The sequence below is a fragment of the Trypanosoma cruzi genome, genomic scaffold, assembly GCF_000209065.1.
Source record: "Trypanosoma cruzi strain CL Brener 1047053517069 genomic scaffold, whole genome shotgun sequence".
Lineage (NCBI taxonomy): Eukaryota > Euglenozoa > Kinetoplastea > Trypanosomatida > Trypanosomatidae > Trypanosoma > Trypanosoma cruzi.
In genome coordinates, this window is record NW_001849534.1 from 167,507 (window position 1) to 184,294 (window position 16,788).

The following is a 16,788-nucleotide window of genomic DNA, read 5'->3' on the forward strand; positions in this document are numbered from 1 at the left end:
ATGAAAAGGACCCCGCCAGGGTGGAGTCGCCGGAAGAAGGAACCATTGTGTACGGGCTGTATTTGGATGGCGCGAGGTGGGACGCGAAGGAGCGCACCCTCGCGGAGTCGAGGCCAAAGGAGCTGTACGTGGAAATGCCACTCATCCATCTAGATCCGAAGGTCGATTATGTCAACGACCCCAAAGATTACGTCTGCCCCGTGTACAAGACTCTCGCCCGTGCCGGTACACTGAGCACAACTGGACACTCCACGAACTTTATTCTTGCCATTTGCATTCCCACCAACGTCGAGCCGGGGCATTGGGTGAAGCGAGGAGTGGCTTGCGTGGTGTCTTTGAACTTTTAGAGTTCTGCCCAACAATGGCGATGATGAGGCTTTGCTTTTATCACCTGGAGTAGAATGTAAATAAAACAATTTCTTCCAGCCCACCCCACCCTGTAATATAAGGCGGTAAAACAAACAGAAGGAAACTACGGCTGAAAAAGAGGCAACAAAAGAGGAAATAAAAAAAAATTTTCATGTATGTAATGTGTATATGTGAAGCAGACACCTCTACACGTCAAGAAAAAAAAAAAAAAGAAATAAAAACGAGATTAGTTGTGGGGTGACACTTTTTAGTCTATCCATCTTTGTTGCTGTTATTATTATTATGCGGAGGATGTCGTTGTGTTGGGGTCTCTTTGAATTGTTTTTTTTTTTTTTTGCTCCCGCTGTTTATCGCAGAACACACGTTATTTTGTTTGTACGCAAACAGTTAAGAGGAAAAGGCTGTCACAATGGCGCAGAAGAGGTTGAAGGGAAAGTCCCACGAAAAGAGCGGCGGTGCCCTGCGCAAGTCCGTTGGGGATTCGAAGAAGAAGACCGTCTACGGGAAACGGCGGAAGACAATTGAGGCGAAGGCGCGGGCAAATTATGCTTCCGCCGTCGAGTCGCGTGTGGCTTCTCGCGTGCCGTCAGATCAGCGGGGCCGCCTCACCGTCGTGAAGCCCACTGCCGGACAGACGTCGCAGCGCGAGAAGAAAAAACACATGAAGAAGCCGCTGACGAGGGGCCGTAGACGCAAGGATGCAAAGAAGGCGTAAAGAAAGTCCCTTTCAATCGGGAATGGTGGTGCTAAGGATGATGGCCTAGAATGAGGTGTCGTTTACACGCTTATGCATACAACGCGTGGTGCGGTATGAAGGGAGAGGAGAGAAAGAGAAGGAGCCACAAACGCAATAAAATGGTGAGGGGTATTCGTGTGTTTGTGCATGTTCCATGGCTTTGAATGCAGGAGTGAGAGTAATATTTACAGGCTCTTTTCTGCTTATTTGTTGACACGGTGGAAAGAGGGCTGACTGCTGTTTTCACGATGAAAACGTGTTTGCGGTAAATACTTCTCGGAGAGCCAAAGGAATGTGCACACACACACACACACACAACACGAAAGGAATTTGTCTTTCCTGTTTTTTTTTTTTTCTGCCGTGTTTCCTATTGCGGGATCGTAAAATGGTTCTGTTGTGACTTCCGCATATCTCAATCTCATGGGTGGCGGAGGAAAGAAGGAGGTTGGAAGAAGAAACAAGAACAAAGAAAAAGGCAAACAAACAACCAAGCAGGGATCCGACGGAGAACACGCCACTCGCCTTTTTTTTTTTGCGGGCCGCCTCCATCTGTGGTCGCCATCTTTTTTCATCAGGAACGTTGTGACTTCATAGCGAGTGAGGCGTATTTTATTACCCGGCAACAAATAAGACAAACCCACTGCTGCCATCACGCCTGGCATGGCGTCTGCCTTGTTCTCGGAGAATAAGCAGCTGCGGAGGCGTGTGCGGGAGCTGGAAGGCGAGGTGAGTTTTTTGCAGGATCAGAACTACCACATCCAACGTGTGAATGATACGTACCGTGGGAAGGTGCTGCAGTACATTGAGTCACTCCGTTCCAAAGGGCGCAGGGGATCTTCACCGGCCTTTGCGACTGCCAAGGATTTGGAGGAGCTTGTGAGGCGACTACGCGCTCATGACATCACCCACTCGTCTTCACGACCGCAGGTTGAGGAGATGACGGCGACCGTTTTTCCGAAGGGATCCATCACTCGTGAAGGGGACGACGGTCTTATGAACAGCACAAGCACGCTCTCTCGTGCTACCCAAGAGGGGGAGGGCGGGGTGCACGTGGCGGGTCGTAGTAATGCTCCAAGAAAAGAGGCGTTTTCCCCAAAAGGGAAAAAGACTCAAGGCAATGAATCTGCCACAGTGAAAAACGCGCAACGGGCAACCGTATTGAATTTGACGGCAGAGAACAGGAAATTGGTGTCTCTTGTCGACACCCTTCAATCGCGTCTTGCGGCAGCCGGGCGTCTGAATTCATCGCTGGAGAAAAAATATCGTGCCTTGTCATCATTGATGGGTTGTTCTGGTTCTTCGGGGTCTGGGCGCCAGCAAGATGTCACAAGGGACAAAATGCCCGGTTTACCAGAGCTGGAAAAACAGTTGAGGGAACTAGGGGAGGAAAATGAGAAGTTACGCAGCGAAAACGATCATAATAAGGAGTTGTGTCAGGAACTTTCTCATTATAGGATTCTGCTTAGTCGGAAAAACGTGGAATTTGAGGTTCTACGGCAACGTGAATCAATTTTACTCGAGGAGATAAATGATTTGAAGGGGAAACTGGCCAAAACGACGGAGACGCTTCAGACGATGGGGACGGCTTTGCGATTAGGTAAAGTTCGTGAAAAACGGGCGATCTCAGCCATGGAGACGTTACAAAAGAAGAATGAAGAACAGGAATTGCAGCGGCGGCAGCAGGTACAAGAAACAAGAATGACCGCATCGGAAATACAGCCAGCGTTCTTATCTGCATTTATTGCACGGGTCGCAGCGGCGTTGGAGCGGCATCATTTTGTGCTCAGTGAATATACGCTTGCCTGCCACATGCTGCATGTTATCCTTCATGGCCGGCTCACGGGGCAAAGAGCCCAAGAGTCGATGTGGGCTATAGACTTTGGATGGAAATCGATTGTAACGGAGACACTTTTTTTGGCTGCAGAACACCTTGCCAATCTGATAAAAATTTTTGAGGAGACGACGATGATACACATTGCTTCTGTGACATCATCTTCGTTGGCTAAGAGTGGCATGGATGCTCCAGTCGCAAAGGCATCAGAGGACGGTGACAGACGTGGCTGCTTGGATAACCCAGCAACTATGAACAAGAATAAACGCCTACAACCCCCAATCCAATTATTCACGGATGACGGCAATGAAGTTGCACTGAAAAGCGAAGATGAAGATGCATTGCTGTCAAGTAACCCTGTGAGACGTGAGTCGAGATCTATTGAAGGATCCGTGGAGCGCAGCCATGCCCAAATGGTGGATGCTGCCACAATCACTGTTTCGCCGGTGCAGATTAGTCTGGCAGTTGGTTGCAGTTTGCCGGTTTCCCCTCAGTTTCCAAGCAAAGGCACGGAAACCATCTCCCCGCTTTTGATTAGTCGTGCGGTGGGAGAAGATTTTGGGATTGAGGGAAGCGCACTTGTTTTTCCAGTGGCCTGTGCCGCGTCTTTTCAGCACGATGGGCGGCGTGAGCAATGAGCAAAGCACCACGGGTGTGTGGTGGGGAGGATTTGGATGTAACTCATGCGGTCAGTACAACTTTACATGATGGCGTCTTCACAACTTTAACCCGCCTACAGTGACGAATTAAGTTGCGTATGTGTATTTTTATATTTATGTCTGTTTGCGCGTCGCTGTTGACTCCAATTCTTTGTTTATCAAGCCTTTTCTTTGTCGCTGTTGTAAGAGCAACATAACGAGGCATATCATGCGGATTCATGAGTGAAATTCAGTTTGTGATGATGCCAATGACGCGTGTGCATTTGACACAGGTTTTAAAAGGGATGAGTGTGGGACGATTTGTGATAAATTTGTCGTTGAGAATTTGGAAACCGCAGACTTCATATTGTTTATTGTTATCGTGGATGAACTTTTTAAAATTTTCTCTTCCGCTCTTTTTATTGTGAATGTCCCGCCATTGTGAGCGTTACTGTTTGGCCCGTTGCTTGACAAGCGGAGGACTCAATTTTTTATTTTTATTTTTATTTTTTTGACTTTAACCGCTATTTTATTTATTTAATTTTTCTTCTGGTTCCCTACGCGCGTAACTTTTTTTCTTTTCTCCCTCCCTCTCTCTCTCTCCGTGTGTGTGTGTGTGTCCCTGCAAAAGTCCTTACATGGGTGCACGCGTGTCGTTTTTTTTTTTTTTCTGCCCAAGTTGTTGAACTGCGCACTCACAAAAAGAAAACAAAACAACGGGTGGTTTAGGATGGATAGCACAAGCCGCAAAGAGGCTGTGGAAACACTGCTGCGTACTTGCTCGCGTGGTGGGGATAGGGAGGACGTGGCTCGGTTATTGCTGCTGCAGCAAATTACAGGGGAACGAGTGAAGGACGTTGCGGGGGAATTGGACGGTGCGAGCATCGTTGATGAGGTGCTTTTTCATGGGGAGGGTCACGGCACCACTTTGCCCCGCATCACCCCGCCACCTCTCTTCACCATTGGGGCCAAAGAACTGTGGGAGGCCTTTCCCTCGTGGTGTCGTGATACCGAGCTGCAACGCCGAAGGTGCGGCGGTGATGCTGTTCATGGACATTCCTTTGTGTGTTGCGCCTGGAATTTGGGACGCGTCGTTGGTGAGTTGAGTTTTCCCAGTATCCGCGGATGGGCAGCTGCGTACCGCAGTCCATGGTGCCATCGCTACCAACTACCTCTTCTGACTCGAGACGGCAGTGGCGGTGACAGCAACAACAACAAGAACGGAGAGAGCGGGATGCGTTGCACCACTTCGCTGGAGGAGGAGGCCAACGCCATTGAAGCAGCGCAGAGGGAGGGAAGACTGATGGAAGCATTGGATTATGGAGAACCGGGTGCAGTTATCATGGAGCTTCAGCAACGGTTAAATCAAAGGCTGGAGAAGTACGGCGCGCAGTACTTCTACACCCCGTGTGGTGCGGCTGGTAAAGAAATGGGAGTGCGTTTTGCTTCTCCATGGGCCACGAGTGCGTTTGTGAGGAATCTTTCCTCCGCTGAGGAGGTGATCTCCGGTTTTGTAACATTGGAGGTGATAGCGCTGGAGTGTGTGGACATTGCGGAGGAGGAGCGACCAGTGCAGGCGACATCTTCTCTCTTTGATGGCGATGAGATGTGGGTGAAGGGAGGAAGGGAGGAGGACGAGTGGCCATCATTCTCTGAGATGACGAATACATTTTCTTCAGTAGGAAGAAGGCGGTGGTCGGCTGGACACTCCTTTCAGCTGCGGGTGAACCCTACCGAACTGTTGATTCGTCATGACACTGCACACCTTATAGCTAACCCCAAATATCATGGCGACGGTAGCGTGGGAAACGCTGCGAATGACCCCAGTCGTATGTGGTTGTTTCACAAGGATCAGGGACGCCCTGAGACGTTGCCGTTTCCCCGACGAACATGCAGGAATCACGATTTGGTTACAACCTTGGAGAGGGGAGAAGAGGAGTGGCCTACCTTCTTGGAAAATCTTGATCTGGACGCTCTTGTGAGCCTCTTGTGTGCTCGTGTGGAAAAGAGTGACAATGCCGTGGTTCCGCTTGGCGTGTCGCCTATCGTGCGTGTTACATTGCCGTTGGTGGCGCCATCACCAAAACGGATGTGGGAGAGGGCGCTGCAAAAGAGATCTACTGTGGTTGCTGCGGCAGCAGCAGGAGTGGCGGCAATGGTGCGTAATCGAAGTGGGAGAGGCTGAAAAACGAACGATTCGCGAACATCTCAGCGAGTGACAATTTCCGTTAAAGTTTCACAGTGGAAGTTATATTTTCTCCTGTGTTTTTTTTTTTGTTGATGATGTTCTCTCCTTACGTGTTTGTTTGTTTGTCTGTGTGTTTTGTGTCAGTTCTTTTCCGCGGCACAAGCGCGTGTTTTTTTAGACAAATGTTGCGGATGCAGCCGTACGTCGATGAGCTTAAGAGTCGTTTCGGCAAAGTGACGGTGATCCACAATTCTTCTGCGGAGACGCTTCTGCAGGTGGAGCACGTCATCCCGGACCGTGGCTATGCCGCGGTGCTCTGCGTGACGCTGGGCGTTCATTTTCCCCGCACCCCTCCAATCGTCACTTACTTTGACGGCCGGAAGATTTCTCTGGCTTCGCCTGACGGCTCCGCGCCTGACGCGTGGGATCCGTCCAAGTCAAAGCTGGTGGATGCCGTTGGGAACGCCTTTGCCAACTTGGCAAATTTGTGGGGGAGTGTGGTGCCGCCGTCAATGGAGCTGCTTACCAGCCAGCTGAGCTCGCTGTCCGACTCCATGCTGCAGGACATTGTGTCGAACCCCAACTGTCTGGAGTCCTACGCCTATCAGTTGCCGTTTTTTAAGGCCATTCGTGACGCCAGTTGCCAGACGATTGACGACATTGAGCGCGTAGCAAACGAGAACTTGAAGTTGCAGCCGGTCGTGGAGAATTTGCGAGCCGAAGTGGAGGGGCTTCAACGTTCCCTCGAACAGAACGTGCAGTCCATGCAGAAGATGCTGCGAGCAACGCCGCTGTTGAATTCCATCGGCACCCCTGAGAGTCTGGCGAAAACGTTGGCGACTGATGTGAGGACGTTAGATGCACAGTGCGAGGAAATTGCAAAGAAGATACTACAGTTGGACTGTGCCACAGACAAGTTCCGCTTTGACAATCTCCTGGAGGAGTACCGAGAAAAGGCAAAGGAGCGCCACTTCATTGACCTCAAAAGGCGCGCGTATTGTGCCTCACTGACATGAGGGCGCAAGAAAAAAAAAAAAAAAACAACAACGAAAAAAACAACAACCAAAGTCAACAGGAAAGGGAGGAAGACTTCTCAGAAACGAAAATGAGAATAAAATTGTGCGTATTAGCGTCAGAATAACCTTGACATCGCGGTAAACATGTGCATACCTATTGCTATAGTATTGATGGTGTGTGTGTGTGTGTGTGTTTGCGGCGTCTGTTGATGCAACTTGATGTTGCCTTTGAATGCTGTTTTAGCTTTTATTCTAGTGCTTTTTTTTTTGCCTTTTTCTTTTCAAGAGTAGACGCTTGCGGCAATGAATGGAGAAGAGCGTTGAGTACCGGATGGATTACCTGCGCCTTGAGCCCCGCCCGAGGAAGTCTACTTTGCAGAGGAACTGCCGGCCGTTCCTTCAAGGGGTGCTCTGTATTTGGCTCAATTGTTGAGTTGAAGGATGCCTATGCTCCTGTGAGTTGCAATGTGTTTTTCGGGCCTTGGCCATGTCACCTCTGAGCTGCTCACAAGAGACACCTTCACATCGCTTTACCCGCGGCGGAAACGCATGAACATGAAAGACTCGCGTACGACAAGTTGGATGCTTAATTTGCGTCACGCTTTGTTTCCCTTTTTTTTTTTCTGGTGGTTTTCGGAAGAAGGCATGATTCACTGGAATTTTCCAATGATTGTGCGTGTGCCATTGGTGTGGTTCCCGCCTCTCACCTCTTTTTTTTTGCGTGCGTTTCTCCTTTTCCCCACCGCGTCGCTCTTTTATCAGCCTTGGTTCTGGACGTACGGTACAACGGATGTAAGGCAATTAGGAAACCGCAAGGAACTTCAAAAGGAGGGAAAAAACAGAAAAGAAAATAAATAAGTGAAGGCGAGGAGTATGAGCCACCGAGTGACCGCCCAGCGGCATAGTTGCATCTCCGGGAACGGGGTTTCCTGCATGAAGTGCCACGCCGGGGAGATTGAGTACCGCACCAACAGCTGCCACCACGCACTCTTTTGCAAAACTTGTGCGATGAAATGTGCAACGGGGGGAAAATGTAAGGTGTGCGGTGAACTCTACTCTGGGATGGAGCACATGCGATGACACAGGAATAGGAATGCAGTGAAGCCCACGATTGCGAAGAGCGTCTTGCTATTCTTTTGTCCTCATTTTCACTTTCACTCACTCACTCTCTTTTGGCTTCTCTGTTTTGTTGGGCGTGGAATACGGGTGGGCAATACCATTATTTTGTCGTGCGGTGCGAGACGCACACATTGTGTGGTTGTGGTATATATATATATTTTTGGGGGTTGAGCGGGTTTTTACTGCGTGTTTTTGTCTTACGCCGCGCACGCGGTTTTTGTTTTTTATTTTTCCGCTTTTTTAAAATTTTTCTGCTTTTGCGTCATTTAGAAACACGCGGGAACCAAGAGGAAGTAAGAGAGTTGCTGCGTGTCTGTGTTTGTGGGAGACAGAGTGAGAAAAGGAGTGAGAGATGAACACCCGCTCCAAGAGGGGCAAGCGAAAGGGCGTTGAGGAGGTGGAGGTCCATGAGATTGCGAACACCTCGCCCGATCCCGTTGCAGCCCCCGAACAGCAGCAACAGCAGCAGGAGGATCAACAAAATGTGGATGGCGCGAACAACGGCGGCTTTCGCGTTATCCAAGTGCTAGAAAGCTACGGTATTGCCTCTGCAGACATTAAAAAGCTCATGGAGTCTGGTTTCTACACCGTCGAGTCAGTCGCGTACGCACCCAAAAAGAACATTTTGGCTGTCAAGGGTATCAGTGAAACGAAGGCGGATAAAATTATGGCGGAATGTGCGAAATTGGTACCAATGGGCTTTACATCCGCAGTGGTTTACCACGAGGCACGTAAGGAGATCATCATGGTGACTACCGGCAGTCGGGAGGTGGATAAACTGCTCGGTGGGGGCATTGAGACTGGCGGCATCACGGAGTTGTTTGGGGAATTCCGTACAGGCAAGACACAACTATGTCACACCCTGTGCGTCACGTGTCAACTGCCCATTTCGCAGGGTGGTGCGGAGGGAATGGCACTGTACATTGACACGGAGGGCACCTTCCGACCCGAACGATTGGTTGCAGTTGCGGAACGTTATAAACTTGATCCACAAGACGTGCTTTCCAACGTCGCCTGCGCACGTGCCTTTAACACCGATCATCAACAACAGTTGTTGCTTCAGGCATCTGCAATGATGGCTGAAAATCGTTTTGCCATCATCATCGTTGACTCTGCCACTGCACTCTACCGCACGGACTATAGTGGACGTAATGAACTTGCAGCAAGACAGATGCATCTTGGGAAGTTTCTTCGTTCTCTGCATAATCTTGCGGAGGAATATGGCGTGGCTGTGGTCGTTACAAATCAGGTTGTCGCTAATGTGGATGGCTCTGCACAAATGTTTCAGGCAGATGCAAAAAAGCCCATTGGCGGCCATATTATGGCGCATGCGTCCACCACCCGACTGAGTCTTCGCAAGGGACGGGGTGAACAGCGCATCATGAAAGTGTACGACTCGCCTTGCCTCGCCGAAGCAGAGGCCATATTTGGCATCTACGAGGATGGCGTTGGGGATGCAAGGGATTGACAGTGTGTAGCGTCAAACAGCATGAGTAGTGTGTCAATGCCCTTTTTTTGGTCCCTTTCTTCTTCTTTTTTTTCTCCCCCACTTTTGCGTGTTTTTATGGATCTTTTACCAGTGTTCACCTGCCATCTAATATAGTGTAAGCGAAGGAAAAAAGGAAATGACGGTGAGATATGCGTGTTAATGGGGAGTAACGGGGAAAAGAAGAATGGGGCCGCAGGAATTGTGCGTGGGAATTATTTTTTTTACCCATTCTCCCCAAAGCTGGAAAACAGCAAGAACAAGAACAACAAAATAAAGACTGCGGTGACTGTGTGCGTGCCTGTGGCAGCGAGAGGGGGAAGCAGAAAACAAGAAGGTGCAATGCTTGCGTTAACGTTGGGGGGTGACCCGTGATTCATATTTTTGTTGTTGTTTTTTTCAGTCTTTTGGTTTATTCCCTTTTCTTGACACTTCTTTGGGCGTTTTTCTCTTGTTGTTGTCGCCGCGGATAGTGATTGCCTTGCGTCAAGAGGGGGGATGTGCGGGGCTGCGTTGGTTCTCGCTGCCCACCATGGGCCGACAGAAACGCCACGCAGGCCAAGAGGAGAGGAAAGCAAATCCACACTGATGCATGAAAGAGAAGCGCGAAGCAAAAAAGTTTTTATTGTTATTCTTTTTTATTTTTGTTGTTTGCCTGCCTTTGGGGCCCACTTCTCTTCTACATTGTGTGGATTTCCTCGTGTGCCCATACACAGACACACACACATTTCCTCCCGCCTTCGGTTTCGTTTTTTTTTTTTTTTTTTTATGGTTTGTGTGTGTCACTCTTAAGCGAAGGAGGCTAAATACCCGTTGACAAAAAAAAAGGATGACGACGAAGCGCCGCAATCATGGCCGTGCCAAGCCTCCGTGCTCCCGTGGCCGCACAAGACCCGTGCACTGCTTCAACTGTGGCCGTCTTGCGCCGAAGGACAAGGCTGTGGGGCGCTTTGTTGTGCGTCGCATGCTTGACCAGGCCTCTGCCCGCGATGTGGCGGAGGCGTCCAACGTCTACGGCGCTGGTTTCCCGATGCCCAAGCTCTACATGAAGCAGCGCTTCTGCATCGCGTGCGCCATCCACAGCCGTACTGTCCGTGCCCGCCCTACCGATATGCGCAAGCGTCGTTTCACTACGAAGGTGCCATTCCGCCCTACAGGCGCCAAGTAGGCAAATTAATTGACGGGATGTGACGCTTCTCTCCTGCGGACTGAGGTTCACTGCGATCTTTTTTTTTTTTGTCTGTGAAGCCTCACATTCGGAGTCGCGGAGCCTTGTCGCTTACTTTTTATTTTATTTTTATTTTAATAAACCATGAAAAAGAATCATCATTCCTACCTTTTTTTTTTTTTCTTTTCTGGTCTCCGCGTGGGGATCTCCTTTACGCGTATAATGGATTTATTGGCTGGGAGCGGAGGGGTCTTTATGACTTTTTCCTCCCCTCCCAGTGTTGTGTGGCTGGAAATAGATCTTTTTTTTTGTTGTTGTTGTTCGTTTGCTCTTTTCTTTGGATGCCTCTCTGTGGCGGCGAAAAGGGCTGTGTGTGGACGGGAGTAGAGGCGGCATCCGAGGATGACAAGCATTGAGCAGATTCAAATCAGCGGTGTCCGCAGCTTTGACCCCAACCCGGCTCACCGTCAGACAATTGTTTTCCAGAAGCCTCTCACTGTTATACTCGGAAAGAATGGCGCGGGTAAGACAACAATTATCGAGGCATTACTGAATGCCTGCACGGGACAAATGCCTCCGGGTAGCGGCTCTGAGAAAAGCTCCTTTGTGTATGATCCTAAGGTGATGGGCGAGACGGATGTCAAGGCGCAGATCCGTCTCCTTTTCACCGGGAGAGGCGGCAAGGTGATGCAGGTGATACGTTCCTTTCAGGCTTTGCGTACTCGCACCAAAACAACCTTCACGACGCTTGACAGCACTGTGGCATTTCAGGATACCGCGACCGGTAAGGTTTTATCTAGCACTTACCGCGCCAACGATGTGGACCGTGCCGTGCCTGAAATGTTGGGTGTCTCCCCGGCGGTTCTAGAGCATGTTATCTTCTGTCATCAAGAGGACGCCAATTGGCCTCTGTTGCCGCCCAAAGAGGTAAAAAAAATATTTGATGAGATTTTTGCGGCGACTCGCTATGTCTTGGCCCTCGATCGACTTCGGGAGAATAGCAAAGAGTTCCGCCGACAGCAAAAGGAGCATGAGGCGAACTTGATGGCGTTACGAGAGCACCGGGAGCAGGCGCAACAGCTCACGGGTGACATTGCAGCGAAGGAGGAGTTGGTCCGCACAATTCAGCAGCGATCCAAGTCGTTGGAACCGCAACTGAAGGAACTACATGCTGTCACGGCAGCGCTGAGTGCTGTGGAGCAGGGCGCGGAGGGTTTGGCACGCGAGGCTGCCATGATTCAAGGCCGCATCGACGAGAAACAAGAGTCATTGAGTCGAATGACCCTTCCTCCGACGACTTTAACGATAGAGGAGATGTTGGAATTTAAACAGGGTTTTGCTGAGCGTATCAAAGGCCTCGAGGCAGACGCATCCGATAAGGCGAACCTCCTTGAGAAGGCTGAGGCAAAAAAGCAGCAATGTGAAGAAACGGCGCTGCGTCTTCGCTCCACCACTGAATTTCTTGAGCAGCAGGAGCGGCAATATAAAGAAAACCGTGTGGAGCTTCAGGGAATTGTCAAGAACCTCTCGACAGGACTTGTCTTGTGTGATGATGACATGTGCGAGGAAGACCTGCAGCGTGTGAGCGATCACTTGAATGCGGAATTACAACTGGCGAGAGCGGAACGAGACAAGGCATTGAAGGAGTTTGATGACGAGAAGAAACTCCTTGAGGATCAACGGAACATGTTGCTTCGCTCAATGGATGCCGATAACAAGGAGAAGGATATGAAGGAGGACCAACTAAAACACCTACATCAGCGCGTTGTGAGCACCGAGGAGGCATTGGGAAAGTTGAAGCCGTATGTTGGAGCTACATACCTTGAGTCACTGAAGAAAACAATATCCGAATTGGAGCAGCGTTTGGAGGTAATGGAAGAATTGAAGAAGAAAGGGGAAAATTACAAACAACGACAAGACATATTGCAGAGAATAGATGCACAAAATCGCATTGTTGCAGGGTTGCGTCAGGAATTGGCGAGACACAAGGAATGCTTGGGTGGTGAGGCGGAGATGAATCTTCTTCGGACACAGATTACAGAGAAGGAGAGGTTTCTTGAGGCCGAGATGAGGGAGACACTCGTGCCGGAGTTGTCTAATTTTGGGCACGAGATGACTGAGGGAAGTTCCCTGTCGCAGATTTCCCTCCTCATTGAGCAGCTCAGGGAACAAAAGCTGGGGGTACTCCGAGCTATTCAAACCGAGCACGGTGAGCTCGATCGTCAAATTGCCGTGCTACAACAGAATCGGGCGCAGCGAATGGAGGAAATAATGCGGGAAAACTCCGAGTTGCAGCGGAAGCGCACAAACTGCGTGAAGGCACTTGATGGCTTGGGTGAAATTGATCATTTTGAGGCTGTCCTTGAGAAGGCCCGTGATTTATTAGAAGCAGCGAGGAACAGGCATCATGCACTGGAGGCAATGTCAACATGCTACGCAAATTTTGTGCAGGTGGCTAGGGTGGAGGGAAAATGTCCCGTGTGCGACCGCGGTTTTACGGATGAGTTGTCGCTTGCCAACTTTGTGGAGCTCAACGAGCGACATCATGGGGCGTCACCAGAGATGATTGAGAAGGCTCATTTGGAGGCGAAAGAAGCAGAGGAAAGGGTGCGTATTCTTGAAACTCTCGAGGCTGATGTGCATGACGTGAGACGTCTGGCGTCGAGCGTTCCACATCTGGAGCTGCTGGTGACACGTACCAATGAAGAGCTGGCGAACAAGTCTGCCTTGTTGGAGGATGCGGAGCGGAAGCGGGAGGATGTGGAGCATCAGTTGAAGCGTGTGCAAGATTTGATGCGCACGGCGATCGATTTAAATGCGGTCGCTTGTGATGTCCGTGCACTCAGGCAACAACTTTCCCGCAGGGAAGCTGCCATCAAGGAGCTACAGGCGGAAGTCGTGACCGCGGCTGGTGGTGGTGCTGACGGCGGTGCTCGAACATACGAAGAGGTTTCGGCGGAGTATGAGAGTGCCAATACGGAGCTTCATCGTCTTAATGTGATGCTGAATGAGGCACAGCGACGTGAAGATGGTGAGTCTGACCAGGCGGCTGCCAGTGAGCTCAACGCGAGGCGGGCTGAGTACTACCAGTTGGAGATGAAATGGATGCGGCAGGGTGAACTGGAGGAGGTACTTGCACGATACAAGGGTGAGGAAAATGGCTACAGGGAGCGCATTGCCGCAATCAACGCTGGGCAAGAGGGAGTGCGAGAGGAGCTCCTGCGTCTACAAAGTCGTATTGACACCCTTCAGCGGGCGCGTCAGGATGCCGAATGCGCCGCGCAGCAAGGCCGAATTGGGAAAATAGAGGAATCGACGCAAATGTTGGCGGGGATTGTGCCCAAGATGCGCGATTACTTTGCGTCTAAGCATGGGGAACAATTGTTCAGAGCACGGGAACAAATGCAATTGGCAGAGGCATCGCGCCTGAGAGCCGTGGATGAGGTAAGACAGCTGCGTGAGGCGATCCAGGAGTCACGACGTGTGGTGGATGAGCAGCACCGTCAGGCGGTAGAGGTGGGGAAGCACATCGAGGCCTTTAAGAAGCGTCAATCGATTGATGAGGATCAGGCACGACTGCAGGAGGTGGAGCGCTCTCTTACCGAAATGAAGAGCCGGGAGATTCGTGGAGTTGCGGCAATATTGGGGGCAGATGTCATTGCGGGTGAGACGGTTTCACGCATCCGGGAGCTCATCCGCGAAAAGGTGAGCGAGTTGGAGCGATCCCGTGCTCAGCAGGAGGGAAATGTGGAGGCAATGATGCAAGACATCACAAACCTCCGGAGTCAACTGGCCCGTGAGAAGTACCACGACATCGAGAAACGATACCGATCCACCTTTTTAAAGGTCCAAACAACCGAAATTGCCGTTGCGGATATTGAAAAGTACTACAGGGCATTGGAGAAGGCAGTGCAGTCTTACCATCAGGAGAAGATTGCACAGATCAATCAGATTTTGGCGGACCTTTGGCGACAGACGTACAAGGGAAGTGACATTGACACCGTGGAACTTCGTTCCGAGGATGATGTGACGTCGACAACGGCGCGTCGTAGTTATAGCTACCGCGTTGTGATGAAACGAGGGAACAGCGAGATGGACATGCGTGGCCGGTGCAGCGCTGGCCAAAAGGTGTTGGCATCCGTGCTTATTCGTCTTGCACTTAGTGAGGCGTTCTGCTGTGACTGCGGCATCCTTGCGCTTGATGAACCGACGACAAACCTGGACGAGGACAACGCCCGGTCGCTTGCAGAGTCTCTCCGTTTGCTTATTGAAAACCACCGCGCCGTGAAACATTTTCAGTTGATTGTCATCACACACGATGAGCAATTTGTGAGGGCACTCGGTGGACAGGCACTGGACACGTTCTACTACATTCGCAAGGACAGGGACGGCGCTTTTTCAGTCATCGAGGAGCGCACCTTTGATCAGTTGTTCGCAGCATGAAAAATGAATCCAATTGTACATGAGAGCAGACGCAGTTGCCGTGTCATATCCACAGGCGTGCACCGGGAGTAAAGAGTCAAATGGGCAAAATAAAAAAAAAAAAGAAAAAGAAAAACGAACAATAAATTCCACCCCACTAAATAAAACACATCGATAGATGCATGAAATGCTTGCAGAAAGGGGAGAGGGGAGGGAGAACGTCTTCGTCCCTGACTGGCTTGGATGTGTGCAAGGTGAGGGGCGCCAGACCCCGAAGTGAAGGCCAAAAAGAATCGGGAACGGACGAACGGAAAAAAAAAAAAAAGGAAGGAAGGAAGGAGGCGGCACAGAGTGTGAAACTCACATTTGTTTTTTATTTATTTATTTTTGTTTTAGTTTTGGAGTGAAGCCGAGTTGGTCTGTGGTATCGCACGCGGTGGGTATGAGGTCTTTCTCTCTCGCTATTTTTTCTTTTTTTTCTTCTTGTTGTTCTCATTTTGTGTTTTCCTCTTGTTGATTGTTTGGAGCTGTCATTTCTGTCGCAGCGAAGGGAAGAGGCATACACAGACACAAACACACACGCGGGAACACCTCTGTTGGAGTCCAGTGAAAAGACCCCACAACAATACCCCCCCCAAAAAAGGAGGTTGAGGTGCCTTTTGTGGCTGAGAGGACGGACGAGTCTTCTTGCGGCGGCGGTTGTCATTTATCATTTTTAATTTTTGTTTGCGCCTGTCTTATTGAGTGTGGCACGAGTAGATGAGTGCGGCGGAGGGCGGCCAAGTTGTGGCGAGTTACATTGCACTCCCCAAAGCCCCGCGGTCCGACTGGAAGGCATCGGACTTTGAAATGCTTCACAAATTGGGGGGCGGCAACTACGGGGATGTTTACTTGGCTTCCGTGCGGGACTGTAACTTTGTGTGCGCCATCAAAAAACTTTCCATCAAGAAACTGGCGGAATTTGACATTGTCGCGCAGCTCCGCCGGGAGATCGAGATTGCGTTTCACACCCGTCACAGGTATCTGCTGCGTACGTATGGGTACTTCTTCGACGACACAGACATTTACCTCATTCTAGAGCCCTGCAGCAATGGGATGCTGTACACAGAACTGAACCGGGTGAAGTGTTTTCCTCCTCCAACCGCAGCTCGCTACGTTGCACAGTTAGCCGAGGCGCTTCTTTACCTCCACCAGCATCACATTCTTCACCGCGACATTAAGCCGGAAAATATTCTGCTCGATCACAATCAAAACATTAAGTTGGCAGACTTTGGGTGGTCTGTGCACGACCCTCACAACCGCCGGAAGACGTCCTGCGGCACACCGGAGTATTTCCCGCCGGAGATTGTTGGGCGCCAGCCGTATGACACGAGCGCAGACTTGTGGTGCCTCGGCATCTTCTGCTACGAACTACTTGTGGGGAAGACGCCGTTTGTAAGCAAGGACACAGAGAACATTTGTAAGAAGATTCACGCAATGCAGTACACCATCCCCGACACAGTGCCACCGGAGGCGAAGGAATTGATTTCAAGTCTCTTGTTGCGTGACGGGGGTAAACGTCTTGCGTTGCACCGCGTGGTCAATCACCCCTTTCTGCTTAAGTATTACTATCTTCCAAACGGCATCCAGCCACCAAGAGGGAAGCGCATGCGAGGTGCCGCGGACTTCTCGGGCGGAAAGGAGAACTAAACGAAACATCCCCCGAAGAACTGCGTTGTTTGCGTTATCCTGCCTTTAGAAGAGGGGATGAAAAAAAAAAAAAAAAGACAAAGGAGTAGATGTTCACGTGCAAGAGGCGGGGAGAAGAGATTTTTT

At 50.4% G+C, this 16,788-nt stretch overlaps 9 protein-coding genes across 9 annotated transcripts, besides 14 other annotated features; all 9 read left to right on the forward strand.

Moving 5' to 3' along the window:
* On the forward strand, positions 1-347 carry Tc00.1047053508817.5 (dynein heavy chain, putative; the record flags this gene model as incomplete). The annotated part of the gene is made up of 1 exon (XM_809761.1): positions 1-347. A coding segment is annotated over one exon (347 nt), but the record flags the coding sequence as incomplete, so codon positions are not given.
* Positions 1-9,668: a sequence feature (heterozygous, non-Esmeraldo-like haplotype).
* Positions 779-1,084, forward strand: Tc00.1047053508817.10 (hypothetical protein, conserved; the record flags this gene model as incomplete). Its single annotated transcript, XM_809746.1, has 1 exon — positions 779-1,084. One exon carries the CDS (start codon positions 779-781, stop codon positions 1,082-1,084), a length of 306 nt encoding a protein of 101 aa, XP_814839.1.
* Positions 1,403-1,422: a microsatellite.
* Tc00.1047053508817.20 (uncharacterized protein) lies at positions 1,766-3,574 on the forward strand (the record flags this gene model as incomplete). The annotated part of the gene is made up of 1 exon (XM_809747.1): positions 1,766-3,574. The coding sequence occupies one exon, from the start codon at positions 1,766-1,768 to the stop codon at positions 3,572-3,574; it is 1,809 nt and encodes a 602-aa protein (XP_814840.1).
* Positions 4,063-4,085: a microsatellite.
* Positions 4,100-4,120: a sequence feature (AT_rich).
* Tc00.1047053508817.30 (uncharacterized protein) lies at positions 4,305-5,759 on the forward strand (the record flags this gene model as incomplete). The annotated part of the gene is made up of 1 exon (XM_809748.1): positions 4,305-5,759. The coding sequence occupies one exon, from the start codon at positions 4,305-4,307 to the stop codon at positions 5,757-5,759; it is 1,455 nt and encodes a 484-aa protein (XP_814841.1).
* Positions 5,945-6,778, forward strand: Tc00.1047053508817.40 (hypothetical protein, conserved; the record flags this gene model as incomplete). The annotated part of the gene is made up of 1 exon (XM_809749.1): positions 5,945-6,778. The coding sequence occupies one exon, from the start codon at positions 5,945-5,947 to the stop codon at positions 6,776-6,778; it is 834 nt and encodes a 277-aa protein (XP_814842.1).
* Positions 6,785-6,824: a sequence feature (A-rich).
* Positions 6,953-6,972: a microsatellite.
* Tc00.1047053508817.50 (DNA repair protein RAD51, putative) lies at positions 8,250-9,365 on the forward strand (the record flags this gene model as incomplete). The annotated part of the gene is made up of 1 exon (XM_809750.1): positions 8,250-9,365. The coding sequence occupies one exon, from the start codon at positions 8,250-8,252 to the stop codon at positions 9,363-9,365; it is 1,116 nt and encodes a 371-aa protein (XP_814843.1).
* Positions 9,669-9,914: a sequence feature (areas merged during assembly that could not be assigned to a particular haplotype. This can correspond to areas where the two haplotypes were merged or to regions with more than two copies in the genome that were merged during assembly.).
* Positions 9,915-10,439: a sequence feature (heterozygous, Esmeraldo-like haplotype).
* Positions 10,133-10,153: a sequence feature (AT_rich).
* On the forward strand, positions 10,213-10,551 carry Tc00.1047053508817.60 (ribosomal protein S26, putative; the record flags this gene model as incomplete). Its single annotated transcript, XM_809751.1, has 1 exon — positions 10,213-10,551. The coding sequence occupies one exon, from the start codon at positions 10,213-10,215 to the stop codon at positions 10,549-10,551; it is 339 nt and encodes a 112-aa protein (XP_814844.1).
* Positions 10,440-10,454: a sequence feature (areas merged during assembly that could not be assigned to a particular haplotype. This can correspond to areas where the two haplotypes were merged or to regions with more than two copies in the genome that were merged during assembly.).
* Positions 10,455-16,788: part of a sequence feature (heterozygous, non-Esmeraldo-like haplotype) that runs on past the window's edge.
* Positions 10,667-10,693: a sequence feature (AT_rich).
* Tc00.1047053508817.70 (DNA repair protein RAD50, putative) lies at positions 10,954-14,994 on the forward strand (the record flags this gene model as incomplete). Its single annotated transcript, XM_809752.1, has 1 exon — positions 10,954-14,994. One exon carries the CDS (start codon positions 10,954-10,956, stop codon positions 14,992-14,994), a length of 4,041 nt encoding a protein of 1,346 aa, XP_814845.1.
* Positions 15,081-15,109: a microsatellite.
* Positions 15,270-15,315: a sequence feature (GA-rich).
* Positions 15,733-16,662, forward strand: Tc00.1047053508817.80 (protein kinase, putative; the record flags this gene model as incomplete). Its single annotated transcript, XM_809753.1, has 1 exon — positions 15,733-16,662. The coding sequence occupies one exon, from the start codon at positions 15,733-15,735 to the stop codon at positions 16,660-16,662; it is 930 nt and encodes a 309-aa protein (XP_814846.1).